Source organism: Moschus berezovskii, chromosome 9, assembly GCF_049115385.1.
Source record: "Moschus berezovskii isolate FMDL1 chromosome 9, NW_MosBer_1.0, whole genome shotgun sequence".
NCBI classification, from domain to species: domain Eukaryota; kingdom Metazoa; phylum Chordata; class Mammalia; order Artiodactyla; family Moschidae; genus Moschus; species Moschus berezovskii.
The window spans coordinates 68,254,810-68,268,994 of NC_142468.1; the positions used below are offsets into that span (position 1 = coordinate 68,254,810).

A 14,185-nucleotide genomic window follows, 5' to 3' on the forward strand; every position below is an offset into this window, starting at 1 on the left:
TCAGAAGTCAAGGGCCACCAGGTCCTCCAGGCCTGCACTGTCAGCACCGTCTCACAAGTTGTCATCACCTTGCCCTTTAGGCCCTTTAAACCCACATGTCTCCTTCAGCAGGAAGCCAGAGGCCTAGCCTCCCTGTCAAGAAGAGGCAGCAGCTGACCCTGCAACTGGAGAAAGACCTGATGTGAACCTGTCCACCTCTTCAGAGCAGCTGGGGGGAGATGCAGGCTACCAGGCCACTGGCAAGGACTACGCACAGGGCTGCCAAGTGGAATGGCCTAGGCAGAATCTGCATGCCTTGGGGGGCATTCTTTGTGTGCACTAAGAACCCCGCAGTCCTGCCTGCTCAGCAGTCCCTCTCTGGGACAGCCATGGGGGATGAAGAGGGAGCCCTTCCCCCTCTAATGAGTCTTTTGGGGCCACACCCCACCCACTCATCCCAAACCCCCATCTGAAGAAAGAGCCATATTCGAGCACAGCACAGATAATGAGGTCAGTTTATGGATTACAGTATGGGACAGACTGGGAAGGGACCGAGGCCTACCTACAGTGATAAGCTTCCCAGGAACAGACCGACAGACAGAAGTAGCCCAGACAGACAGACAGAGGAACAGGGAAACAAAGCCAAATGGGGAAGAGGACTTGGCTCAGCCTCAGCAGCTGTGTCTGGGCTCCAGAGCCAGCCTGCCCTGGGGCCCTGGAGGATGAACAGGCTGCAGGGCCTCAGATCCTATAGGGCTCCCTCTCCTCACTCCCTTCTACACCCTCACCAGCAGGCTGGGACCCTTGGCAGGTGGTGTTTCTGGGCTGGGGAATGATTGGTCTGGAGGGGGCAGGCAGACAGTCAAGGCTCTTGGAGGCTCCCTGGGAAGATGGAGGCCTGGGTAGTATAGGGACAGTAGCAGCACTGGGGGGATTCCAGCCAGGCACCAGGCACCTGGGGTGGGGCACTGCTCAGCAGTTCCCCTGTATCTAGGGCAGGCCCCCCACCCTGCCCACCACACCAACATGGTGCAATAAATAAAGTTTCAAGTAGTAAGTCGGTGTCAAGCAGGACATCTGGGGGCTGGTGGACAGGCAGGGGCTTAAGAGAGGCCCCTGTCGGCCCACCAAGTCCTCTCAGTGAGCTCCAGCTGTATCAAGTCTGTCTGTGTGCATTGGAGTGGGGACCTGGCCCCCGTGTCCACGTAGGCACTCCCTGCAGGGGCTCAGCCCCTCAGACCAGTGCCAGAGCCTGCTCAGTGGGACAGAAGCAGGGCAGCATGGTGCCTACAGCGTCCACGATGGCGGCCAGGTGCTCGTCCTGAGCCTGGGGCCCACAGAGCTGCATGAAGTCCGCCAGGCGCAGCAAGTACTCAAGGTTGTGCCCAGAGAAGCCTCGGCAGGCCAAGATCTGTGTAGCGATGGCCTCCTCGGGGGCAGGACCCAGGTAGCCAGGGTTCTGCGGGGTGGCCACATAGGCCAATGCCTTGAGTGGTTGGTCAGGGGTATCTTGAGGGTAGAAGGTGACCTCCTTCGTATCATAGCCGCCGAGCACCGCCTCCCGCACGTTCAGGTACTTCAGGGCCTCGTTCACCTGCTCGCCTTGCACCTGGTATGCCACACCCCAAGTGCAGCCCTGGGAGAAAATATGGGTACCGAAGTCAGTCACGAAGCTCCTTCTGATCCCACCCAGGACTGTGCAGACTGCTGATGAGCCCTCTAGCATCAATACAGCAAACCCTCACCCTCCCGTAATCAGGGTTGAGAAGGCAGACTAGCCCCAGGGAGAACAAAAATTCGACTCAGAGTTCAGTCTGAGAAACAATGGCATCACCTGTAGGCTTGTTAGGAATGCGTTTCAGGCCATTCTAAATCTTACATTAAAATCCATGTTTTAACAAGATCCTCAGGTGATTCTTGTGAGAAGCACTTATCAAGACTTAACCTTCCTCTCAGCCAGAGGGGTATCTATCTAATTTCGCCTGCGGCGAAGGGTCCATGAACTCTGCCTGTCTGCACCCCTCCATGCTGGATCTCTTTCTTGACTCTGGCACTTACCTCACGATCTTCAAGGAGAGTCACCACACGACCAGGCTAGGGACGGAAGAGAGATTTTGAAAAAGAAAACAAGTTAGAAATGAGTTCGGCCATCACGGGTAGAGAAAATCCTTAGTAACCCTTCTATCCCAGGCCTCAGATAGCCCCACTCTTGGGGAGTGGGGGCGGGGGGGCGCGGGAGTGGAGGGAGTGATGCATGTATGTAAGAGAAGTAAACACAGGCAGTGGCCCATATTGGTCATCAGAAATACTCATCAACACAGTGATCCACAGGATCAGACTAGAGGCATCACACTGACCCACTAGGCACACAAATTTAAGTCACAACGCCCTGCAAGGTTCTCCCATTTCCCCCATCAGGACGGAGTCACTGTCAGCCCAGATAGGCCTGGATACTCCAGGGCACCAGCGCAGCGCCCACTATCCTGCCCCAACCCCCGTCATTCACCCAGGCAGGGTCGGATGCTCACCATCTTGTCACTGCCGCGATGGAAGGTGTCTCCCTGCCAGAAGCGGCGGCTGTAGCCGCGCACGAAGCCCACACGGCTGTCGCTGTAGGCGAAGTCGGGCCTCCACACCAGGGAGCCGTACCCAAAAATCCACAACGCTTGGGCATCGTCGTCTTCGGAGAGGGGTTGTGAGGAGGTCGGAGAGGCGGGAGGAGAGTTCTGGGCTGCAGGCTCCTGCTTCATGGTGCCGGGCACAGGGACGGGCCCGGGCGGCCTCCGGGGCTGGTCTCCGGCGCGGGCACGGAACGACCGACCGACGCGCACACCTGGCCTGGCACCGCTTGGTCGCTCCAGCTGCGTGGCCCCGTCCCAGGCGCTCTTTAAACCCTCCGGCCGGGAAGCCCCACCCCTCGCAGCCAGGTTTAGCGTTTATTGGGGCGGGGCAAATTCCCTTTTGGCCAATCACCTTCTTATTTTCCCGTCCAGTTAACCGCGCCGCCCTCTGAGTGGATAACTACGTGGCCTGCCCCGGGCCTAGAGCGCCCGCTGATTGGTTCGACTCCACCTCTGTAGCAAACCTGGCAGGAGTGATGCAACGGCGGAGGAGGTTTTCCCAGATCAGGCATGCAGCAAGGGCGCTTCAGATTGCGTCAGGCGGCCGGCAGTGGGCACGGACGCAGGCACTGGTTGTCTCCCTGGCAGCCCCTTTATGCCTTGGCCCCTTCAAGAACCATGGTGGGCGGGTCCCGGGAGGATGCCTCTCAAGTACTCCTGCAGTGCACCTGGCCGAGTCACTGCCACCCCAGGCAGCACGGATTCATTACCAGGGTCAGTGCAGGACACGTCCAGAACGAGAGCTCTGGGCGGCGTGAACGCGCATCTCTGGGGCTTCGCCTGGGAGCACGTACTCTAGAGGAGAAGCTATCGGAGGCACCTCCGCATTCCGCATAAGTGCCTCATGCTACTGGCGCGCGTGAGCAAATGGAGAAACTGAGTCACGGGACTGACAAGGGGTTCTGCAGAAGCTGCGAGACTGAGTCAGACCGGGCGGCCAGGGCTTGCGGGCATCACGTGGGGGCTACGCCCCTGGCCAGGTGTGAGACGCTCCAAGCCCAAAATAAGGTCTGTGAAAAGCCGGTCAGAGCGCTTGGAACGGCAGTCAGGCGGTGGTGGCCGGACCTGCGGAGAGAAGCCATAAAGCCAGCAAAGCCAGGCCAATCCTGTCCCAAGGCGATGGGTTTAGTTTTGTTCGGACAGGAGATTTTTGGCAACAGTGGTTGGGTTAATTTTAGGCACGGAGGTTCTGGAAGATGAAGACAAGGAGGGCCCAGGTGAAGTCCCCAGAGGACCGTAAGCAGCTACCAGCCTTCGCCCTTGGCTACTGGCTTCACGACCTAGGGAATGTCTGCAGGCGGCCTGGGGTTGACCCCCTAAGCAGCGGCCAGGGTCAAAGGGAAACAGAGAAACAGAAGGTCTGCACTTGGCAGAACTGGCTGCAAAGGACTGCTGCCGAGGTCGGGGAACTGCTGATGATGGGCAGGGTGAGTCCTCTGGCAGGCAAAGGGGGCAAAGCAATTAGATGGTTAAACTAAAAATGATCTGCACACCGAAGGTGCCTAAGATAAAATCTCCAGTAGGAATGTACTGTGGTGTGTATAGTATGAAGCTAGATCTTTAAAAACAAAATATACATTAATATTAGTAAAAGAAATAATATGGAATAATATATTTAAATGGTTAGCGGAGACTGTCACCAGAGGAGGATATTCATATTAAATGTAAATATTTATGGAAAAGTTTGGATTTTCGAGGAACGTGAATTACTTTTCCAACTGGGGAAAAAAATACAGACGAATGGTTGTTTCTGGTGTTTCCTTTCTCCTTCCCTCCATTTCCCATGTACACCCTCCTCTTCTCTCTATCCTGTCTTCTCTGGTCCATATGAGCACCACCTTTGCTGCTCAGGGAATATCCCCACTCCATCTATCTCCTTTGGTAGTTGGGTGGAAGGTGAAAATCTGATACTAATACATTGCTGAAAGTATCTAAATTGATACAAACAACCGTTTGAAAGCAGCTTCATGATACAAATCAAGAATCGTAAAATAGCCTGCCCTTTGACCCATTACTTCAACTCCAGGAAATTATTAAAAATATGGGGAAACCCATATTCCTCAAGGTTTTTCAATGCATTGTTCCTTATTATAGCAAAAGCAAAAGAAGTAAAGCTACTTAAATAGCTAAATGTTCAAGTAAATTATGGTCAATCCATAGGTGGAGACATGCACACACAGAAAATGACTTAAAATCCTGCAATAGATGATTAGTTACATAAATTTGATATAGACATGAAATTAAATCTGTGCGGTCATTGGGAACAATTATGTATGACTACACTTATGTAATTAAGTGAAAAGCAGGTTATAAAATAACCTAAAATAACTTTCTTAACTTAAAAAGTCTATATGTGTTCATTTCCGTAGGAAAAAATCTAGAAGAACATAAAAATGCTCAGTAATTATCTCTTAGTAGTAGGACTACTGAGATTTGCACTTCCCTTTTTATACCAATTGAGGTTGAGAATTTCTCAAGAGAACATAAATTACTTATGTTTAGAAAAAGAAGTTTAAAATAGGAAAACAATGTAGTAAAAATTCTTATGATTGCATAGTAAGGCAAAAATAGGAACTATTACATACACTATAATTAAAACTATTAAAACAACAAAAACAAGATTCATGAGGAAAAAGATGGGGACACCATATACTAATGTTGGATGGATTGGGGTATTAAGAGTATAGGTGTTTCTGTTCTCTATTTTGCAAGGCTTATGAAATGTAACTTTTAACAATGCAAAGTTACTTTTAAAGAGTAGTTAATGGTTCTCTGATATCGCATATCAGAATCACGTGGGCAATATCATCATGATGCCCACTCTCCTAAACTCTCCATGACTTCCTCCTAAAAGCCCCAGGCTTTAATAACTCCTTTGAAGAGTTCATCAGTGACCAGCTCTTGCTCCACACAGAGTTAGTCACTACCTCCTCTGTGCTCCCAGACCCCTTACCTCAGTTCTGTCCCTTCCACTTCATGCTTATAACAGAAACATGTGTCAAGTGCTTATCTTGAGCTAGGCAGTTTGCTAAGTGATTTTGTTCTGCCGCTTTGTGAGGCAAATATCATTTCACAGATGAGCAGTCTGGAACATAGGAAAGTTAGGTAACCTGCTACAGTGACACAGCAGCAAGTCGTATAGCCTGGGGCCCAAGGCAGGCAGTCCAACCCCAGAGCCTCCTTGTTAATGAGCTTTTGACACCCTGCCTCCTACGAACTTGAGAGCTCCCAGAGAGCAGACGTCATTTTTGAAGGTCCAGGAGAACCAGCACAGTCCTGGCTCATGGAAGGTTCTCCCCACACAAAAGTTGGCCCAGAGGTCTTGACCACCTTCCCAGGAAATTGTCTCGCCTGTTTCTATTCCTTGCTTATCCTTGCCAATATCTGTCTCTTTCCCTCCCAGTGGGACACTCCCAGGCAGTAAACTGCCCACCTCATCCAGTTCCTCTCCAACACTGGCAGCAACCGTCCCATCTTTCCTCCTAAAATCCCCTCAGGGTGGGGCTACAGACGTCATAGCCACAGAGATGCCAGCTCACAACAGCTGATGAGAGAGTATTGCCTCCACCTTGCAGAGTCGCACATGATTGGCACATGATGCATACATGGTGGCTTCCTTCTCTGAACCTTTCCCAAATTAATCCTTCCTTATTGTTCCTTCAAGCGGTCACTTCTAATTTCCTTCTCCTCATTCCAGTCACTGTAATCAACACCTGGTGTTAGTGGGCACCATTATCTGAAACAAGGGAAGGCTGTACCTTAGGAGCCCGGGGATTGTGCAAATTTATTATGCTAAATGATGAAGTTGCTTTATGAAGCTGCTGATTCCAGAGGAATGAAAAGTCTTCCCATACATGAGCTCTAATACTAGCTTATCCAGATTTGAGCCTAATTCCACCATTTGCCATCTGGGTGACCACAGGCACTATATATATATGCCATGAAATTAGAAAACACTCCTTGGAAGAAAAGTTATGACCAACCTAGACTGCATATTAAAAAGCAGAGACATTACTTTGCCAACAAAGATTCATCTAGTCAAAGCTATGGTTTTTCCAGTAGTCACGTATGGATGTGAGAGCTGGACTATAAAGATCTGAGCACCGAAGAACTGATGCTTTTGAACTGTGGTGTTGGAGAAGACTCTTGAGGGTCTTTTGGACAGCTAGGAGATCCAATCAGTCCATCCTAAAGGAAATCAGTCCTGATATTTATCAGAAGGACTGATGCTAAAGCTGAAACTCCAATACTTTGGCCACCTGATGTGAAGAACTGACTCATTTGAAAAGACCCTGATGCTGGGAAAGATTGAAGGTGGGAGAAGGGGACGACAGAGGATGAAATGGTTGGATGGCATCACCAACTCAATGAACATGAGTTTGAGTAAACTCCAGGAGTTGGTGATGGACAGAGAGGCCTGGTGTGCTGCAGTCCCCAGGGTCGCAAAGAGTCAGACACGACTGAGTGACTGAACTGAACTGAACTGATATATATATCACACATCTTCTTAAACTAGCCATCTGTTGATCAGCAATTGGGTTGTTTCCATGTCTTGGCTATTGTATATAGTGCTACTATTTACATGGGGGTGCATGTATCCTTTCAAAAGAGAGTTTTTGTTTTTTCCAGATATATGCCTGGGAATGAGATGGCTGGATCATATGGTAGCTCTAATTTTAGTTTTGTAAGGAACCTCCGTATTGTTTTCCATCGTGCCTGCACCAATTTACTTCCCCATCAATAGTGTAAAAGTGTTCCTTTTACTCCACACCCTCTCCAGCCTTTATTATTTATAGACTTTTTGATGATGGCCATTCTGACCAGCATGAGATGACACCTTATTGTAGTTTTGCTTTGCATTTCTCTAACAATTAGTGATGTTGAGCATCTTCTTGTGTGCTGGTTGGCCATTTGTGTATCTTCTTTGGAGAAAGATATATTTAGATCTTCTGCCCTTTTATTGATTAAGTTCTCTTTTCATTTTGTTGATGTTTTCCCTTGCTATGCAAATGCTTTTAAGTTTGCTTGCTGCTGCTGCTGCTAAGTTGCTTCAGTCATATCCAACTCTGTGTGACCCCATAGACGGAAGCCCACCAGGCTCCCCCGTCCCTGGGATTCTCCAGGCAAGAACACTGGAGTGGGTTGCCATTTCCTTCTCCAATGCATGAAAGTTAAAAGTGAAAGAGAAGTTGCTCAGTCGTGTCCGACTCTTCGCGACCCCATGGACTGCAGCCTACCAGGCTCCTCCGCCCATGGGATTTTCCAGGCAAGAGTACTGGAGTGGGGTGCCATTGCCTTCTCCATAAGTTTCCTTAGGACCCATTTATGTTTGCTTTTATTTCTTTTAGCCTTGGGAAAATATTCCTATGATTTATGTCCAAAATGCTTTGCCTGTGTTCTCTTCTAGGAGTTTTATGATGTCTTGTTTTATATTTAAGTCTTTAAACCATTTAGAGGTTATTCATGTGTATGGTGTGAGGGAGTGTTCTAATTTCCTTGGTTGTTGTTGTACAGCATTTCCAACACCACTCACTGAAAAGACTGTCTTTTCTCCATTGTATATTCTTGCCTCTTTTGTCATACATTAATTTATTGTAGGTATATGGCTTTATTTCTGACCTTTCTTTTCTGTTCCATTGATCTTCATATCTGTTTTTGTGCCAGTTCTATGCTGTTTTGATTACTGTAGCTTTGTAGTATTTTCTGAAGCCTGGGAGGGTTATGCATCCCGCTGTGTTCTTTTTCCTCAGGATTGCTTTAGCAGTTGCTTTGTGGTTCCATATAGATTTTAGGATTATTAATTCTAGTTCTGTGAAAAATATCATGGGTATTTTGATTAGGATTGCATTAAATCTGTATATTTCTATAAGTAGTATGGCCATTTTAACAATATTAATTCTTCCAATCCAAGCACATGGGATATCTTTCCATTTCTTTGAACCATCTTTAATTTCCTTTATCAATGTTTTAAAGTTTTCAGCATTTAGGTCTTTAACCTCCTTGATTAAGTTTATCCCTAGGTATTTCTTTTGGACACAATTTTACACAAGATTTTTTTTTTTTTTTTGCTTTCTCTTTCTGATATTTCATCGTTAGTGTAAATAAATCCAAGCATGCTATTAACAGAATAGTTTCTTGAGTGAACAGGGAGATTATCTTTGTGTGCTTGGGGGAGGCGGGGTAATGCTTAAATAAATGAATGAATGAATGAATAAATAATCCACATTCTACTAGGGGCTGTGTCTCCTGCAAACCAATGAGAGAAAAATGTATCCTCAGGTCCTTGGCCTGCGTGCTCCCAACAACTCTCAGGCAGGGTGGGGAGGAGGAGCTGAAATCCTAGACACAGTCCACCTCAGAAGAGGGAGAGAAGTGGAGGAGACAGCTGTTCTGCTGGTTATACCAACTGAATCCAAAGCCAAGGGAAGCAAGGCCATTGGTGCCCAGCCCACAAAATCAGGGACTATAAGGGGTCATTCATGCCCTGGCAGAGGGGTGCATGGGTAAGTGGGAAAACCTGGCTCTCTGCCCATTTCTAGTTGCCAAGGAGGGGGGAAGACACAGCTGATAGGATACCCTGGGAGATTCAGACGTGGGGCTTAGTCCTGGAAGGGGAGGGGCCAGGGCTCCAGCAGAGGACTGGGATGGTGGGGTCTCTCTTCCAAGGAAAAAGAAAGGTGTAGTTTGTGGGGGCAGGAAGCGATTGGCTCCAGGGCTGAGGAGAACAACAGTGGGGACCACTTCAGTGGAGTGACAGTGCTGCAAAGAGGGGAGACCATGGGGTCAGAAGCAAACATCAGAAATGCTGGGGTGTGGCGGCACCAGGCTTTAGAAGTGAACCTAGAAAAGCAGCCCTATGCAAAATGGGCCTGACTGTGAAAGCAGACTCTGAGAGCCAAGGAAGTAAAGCCTTAAATGACAGCAGCTGGGACAACAACCTGAGGGGCCTACTGCAAGGGGGCAGGAGATCCCAGGACATTTTGGTTCTCTTTTATCAGAGAGCTAGCAGAGGAAGCACTGAGGGAAGGGAGTCACTGATGGAAGTGAAACTGAACATCCTACAGTAGTAGGATGGGCCTAGCCCAAATATCTGCCGCTACGGGAAAGGGAAAGCAGTCCTAGGACAGGTCAAGGGCACACACCTTTTGCTAACCACCAGACCTGCTTTGCCTCCAGCATGAGTCAGGAGGAGGGATCACTGGAAACAGACAGTTCGCCCTGCCTGGCAGGGTTTTGGCTCTGCCCTGCAGGGGGTGCCATGACACAGGACAGCCATGGCCCAGGGCTAAATCCAGACTCCTGAGATGCTAGTTACCCTGGCTCTGATTGTAGCTGCAGTTGGCTTTTTCTGGACCCTGCGTCATGGCCTGAAAGGGTCTTTGGGGATGAAGGGAACATGCTGAGCCCACTCTTGGCCAGAATACTAGCAAGTGCAGAGCTAAAAGCCACTTGTGGTAGATCTCCAAGGGGAACAGGACTCTAGAGGACTTGGGGTCCTGCCGTCACTTCCCACAGCCCAGGTCTCTCTTCCGTTACTCCCCACGTCAGAGGAGGTTGACCTAGACTAGTGATGCTCCTTAAAGACAGGGACACAAAGAGAAGAAATGGTGGAGGCAACCTGGCATCTCAGCTGCCTCCTTGGTCCAGGGCTACTGCTGGGATTATCCAACCAGATTCCAATCTCCTCTCTAGCACCTCTCCTCCATCCTGTGGACTGGGATGGTGAAAGCTCCCAAAGTGGTTTGCTGGCATAAATTTTAAAAAGATTAACCTACCTGGGAGAAATATCAATAAGCTCAGATATGCAGATGACACCACCCTTATGGCAGAAAGCAAAGAAGAACTCAAGAGCCTCTTGATGAAAGTGAAAGAGGAGAGTGAAAAAGTTGGCTTGAAGCTCAACATTCAGAAAACTAAGATCATGGCATCTGGTCCCATCACTTCATGGGAAATAGATGGGGAAACAGTGTCAGACTTTATTTTGGGGGGCTCCAAAATCACTGCAGATGGTGATTGCAGCCATGTAATTAAAAGACATTTACTCCTTGGAAGGAAAGTTATGACCAACATAGACAGCATATTAAAAAGCAGAGACATTACTTTGCCAACAAAGGTCCATCTAGTCAAGGCTATGGTTTTTCCAGTGGTCATGTATGGATGTGAGACTTGGACTGTGAATAAAGCTGAGTGACGAAGAATTGATGCTTTTGAACTGTGGTGTTGGAAAAGACTCTTGAGAGTCCCTTGGACTGCAAGGAGATCCAACCAGTCCATTCTAAAGGAGATCAGTCCTGGGTGTTCATTGGAAGGACTGATGCTGAAGCTGAAACTCCAATACTTTGGCCACCTCATGTGAAGAGCTGACTCATTGGAAAAGACCCTGATGCTGGGAGGGATTGGGGGCAGGAGGAGAAGGGGACGACAGAGAATGAGATGGCTGGATGGTGTCACCAACTCGATGGACATGAGTTTGGGTAGACTCCAGGAGTTGGTGATGGACAGGGAGGCCTGGCGTGCTGTGATTCATAGGGTCACAAAGAGTTGGACAGGACTGAGCAACTGAACTGAACTGAACCTACCTGGGGCGGTGGGGGAGGGGGGAACGGACTTGTTGCTCACAAATATTTTCATACACTAACTCATTTCAGTGGAAGTGAGAAATAGATTTAAGGGACTAGATCTGATAGATAGAGTGCCTGGTGAACTCTGGACGGAGGTTCATGACATTGTACAGGAGACAGGGACCAAGACCATCCCCATGGAAAAGAAATGCAAAAAAGCAAAATGGTTGTCTGAGGAGGCCTTACAAATAGCTGTGAAAAGAAGAGAAGCAAAAAGCAAAGGAGAAAAGGAAAGATATAAGCATCTGAATGCAGAGTTCCAAAGAATAGCAAGGAGAGATAAGAAAGCCTTCCTCAGTGATCAATGCAAAGAAATAGAGGAAAACAACAGAATAGGAAAAACAAGAGATCTCTTCAAGAAAATTAGAGATTCCAAGGGAACATTTCATGGAAAGATGGGCTCGATAAAGGACAGAAATGGTATGGACCTAACAGAAGCAGAAGATATTAAGAAGAGGTGGCAAGAATACACAGAAGAACTGTAAAAAAAAGATCTTCACGACCAGGATAGTCACAATAATGTGATCACTGACCTAGAGCCAGACATCTTGGAATGTGAAGTCAAGTGGGCCTTAGAAAGCATCACTACGAACAAAGCTAGTGGAGGTGATGGAATTCCAGTTGAGCTATTTCAAATCTTGAAAGATGATGCTGTGAAAGTGCTGCACTCAATATGCCAGCAAATTTGGAAAACTCAGCAGTGGCCACAGGACTGGAAAAGGTCAGTCTTCATTCCAATCCCAAAGAAAGGCAATGCCAAAGAATGCTCAAACTACTGCACAATTGCACTCATCTCACACGCAGTACTCTTGCCTAGAAAATCCCATGGATGGAGGAGCCTGGTAGGCTTCAGTCCGTGGGGTCACTAAGAGTTGGACACGACTTCACTTTCACTTTTCACTTTCATGCATTGGAGAAGGAAATGGCAACCCACTCCAGTGTTCTTGCTTGGAGAATCCCGGGGACGGGGGAGCCTGGTGGGCTTCCGTCTATGGGGTCACACAGAGTCGGACACGACTGAAGTGACTTAGCAGCAGCAGCAGCACATGCTAGTAAAGTCATGCTCAAAATTCTCCAAGCCAGGCTTCAGCAGTATGTGAACCGTGAACTCCCAGATGTTCAAGCAGGTTTTAGAAAAGGCAAAGGCACCAGAGATCAAATTGCTAACATCCGCTGGATCATGGAGAAAGCAAGAGAGTTCCAGAAAAATATCTATTTCTGCTTCACTGACTATGCCAAAGCCTTTGACTGTGGAATAAACTGTGGAAAATTCTGAAAGAGATGGGAATACCAGACCACCAGACCTGACTCTTGAGAAACCTGTATTCAGGTCAGGAAGCAACAGTCAGAACTGTACATGGAACAACAGCCTGGTTCCAAATAGGAAAAGGAGTATGTCAAGGCTGTATATTGTCACCTTGCTTATTTAACTTATATGCAGAGTACATCATGAGGAACACTGGGCTGGAAGAAGCACAAACTGGAATCAAGATTGCTGGGAGAAATATCAATAACCTCAGATATGCAGATGACACTACCCTTATGGCAGAAAGTGAAGAGGAACTCAAAAGCCTCTTGATGAAAGTAAAAGAGGAGAGTGAAAAGGTTGGCTTGAAGCTCAACATTCAGAAAACAAAGATCATGGCATCTGGTCCCATCACTTCATGGGAAATAGATGGAAAAACAGTGGAAACAGTGTCAAACTTTATTTTTTTGGGCTCCAAAATCACTGCAGATGCTGACTGTAGCCATGAAATTAAAAGACGCTTGCTCCTTGGAAGGAAAGTTATGACCAACCTTGATAGTATATTAAAAAGCAGAGACATTACTTTGCCAACCAAGGTCCGTCTAGTCAAGGCAATGGTTTTTCCCGTGGTCATGGACGGATGTGAGAGTTGGACTGTGAAGAAAGCTGATCGCCGAAGAATTGATGCTTTTGAACTGTGGTGTTGGAGAAGACTCTTGAGAGTCCCTTGTACTGCGGGGAGATCCAACCAGTCCATTCTAAAGGAGATCAATCCTGGGTGTTCATTGGAAGAACTGATGCTAAAGCTGAAACTGCAATACTTTGGCCACCTCATGCGACGAGTTGACTCACTGGAGAAGACTCTGGGAGTCTTTTCTGATGCTGGGAAAGGTTGGGGGTGGGAGGAGAAGAGGACGACCGAGAATGAGATGGCTGGATGGCATCACCGACTCTGTGGACATGAGTTTGAGTGAACTCCGGGAGTTGGTGATGGACAGGGAGGCCTGGCATACTGTGATTCATGGGGTCGCGGAGAGTCGGACACGACTGAGTGAACTGAACTGAACTCATTTCAACCTCATAATAATGTACACAAGGTATTGCGATTCTCTGAGGGTTAAAAATAATTAACTAGACGCCTAACTTCCTAGGTACAGACCATGTTTTATCGCCAATGCCTGGCATATAAAAGGTACTCAATTAGTGTGGAAGGAATGAAGAAATGCATGGATTGTCCCAGGTCACCTGACAATGACAGGTGGTCCTGGAAGGAGCTTCAACCTCCCAGTTCAAACCTGGTGTCCTTTCTGGCCGGTCCCGTTTCCTTCCACTGAAGATGCGGGCAGGGATGGGCCAGAGGGCAGTAAGGAGGGGAGGGCGCTGGTTGCGAAAACAACTCAAGAGTTTGGGGATGGGCTCGCTTCTCAGCACAGCTGAAGCATAGTTAGGGGACAGCATCGCGCTGAGTTTTCTCCAGTCTACTCTCTCTGCTTAGGGGGCTGAGGCCTGGAGGGAGCTCTGCGCGACAAAGACGACACAAACTCGCTTCGGGCTGCCCCCTCCTCCGGCTCGTCCTGGTGACCTCCAGGACTGACCCTGAGCCTTGCGAAGCGACCGCGGGCCCGGTCCAGGTGCGGCCCTGCGGCCGCTCAGCGCCCCCTGCTGTCGGGCAACGGGGCCCAGGCAGTCCCGCCCGATGGCCCGCCGGCGACACCGGC

At 48.5% G+C, this 14,185-nt stretch overlaps 1 protein-coding gene across 1 annotated transcript; it reads right to left on the minus strand.

Annotated features, from left to right (window-relative positions):
- Positions 1-477: 477 nt before the first annotated feature.
- On the minus strand, positions 478-2,852 carry CHAC1 (ChaC glutathione specific gamma-glutamylcyclotransferase 1). Its single transcript, XM_055436072.2, has 3 exons — positions 2,508-2,852; positions 2,038-2,073; positions 478-1,615 (listed from the first exon to the last, which is right to left on the minus strand). The coding sequence occupies exons 1-3, from the start codon at positions 2,727-2,729 to the stop codon at positions 1,214-1,216; spliced, it is 660 nt and encodes a 219-aa protein (XP_055292047.1). The 5' UTR covers positions 2,730-2,852; the 3' UTR covers positions 478-1,213.
- Between the last annotated feature and the right edge of the window lie 11,333 nt (positions 2,853-14,185).

What these genes read in the sequence shown, in the direction of transcription:
- CHAC1 (XM_055436072.2), bottom strand. Translation starts at nt 2,729, where the DNA reads ATGAAGCAGGAGCCTGCAGCCCAGAACTCTCCTCCCGCCTCTCCGACC. An exon ending in ATCGCGGCAGTGACAAGATG is followed by an intron (nt 2,074 to 2,507) that starts GTGAGCATCCGA and finishes TTCCGTCCCTAG; the next exon opens with CCTGGTCGTGTGGTGACTCT. An exon ending in CTCTCCTTGAAGATCGTGAG is followed by an intron (nt 1,616 to 2,037) that starts GTAAGTGCCAGA and finishes ATTTTCTCCCAG; the next exon opens with GGCTGCACTTGGGGTGTGGC.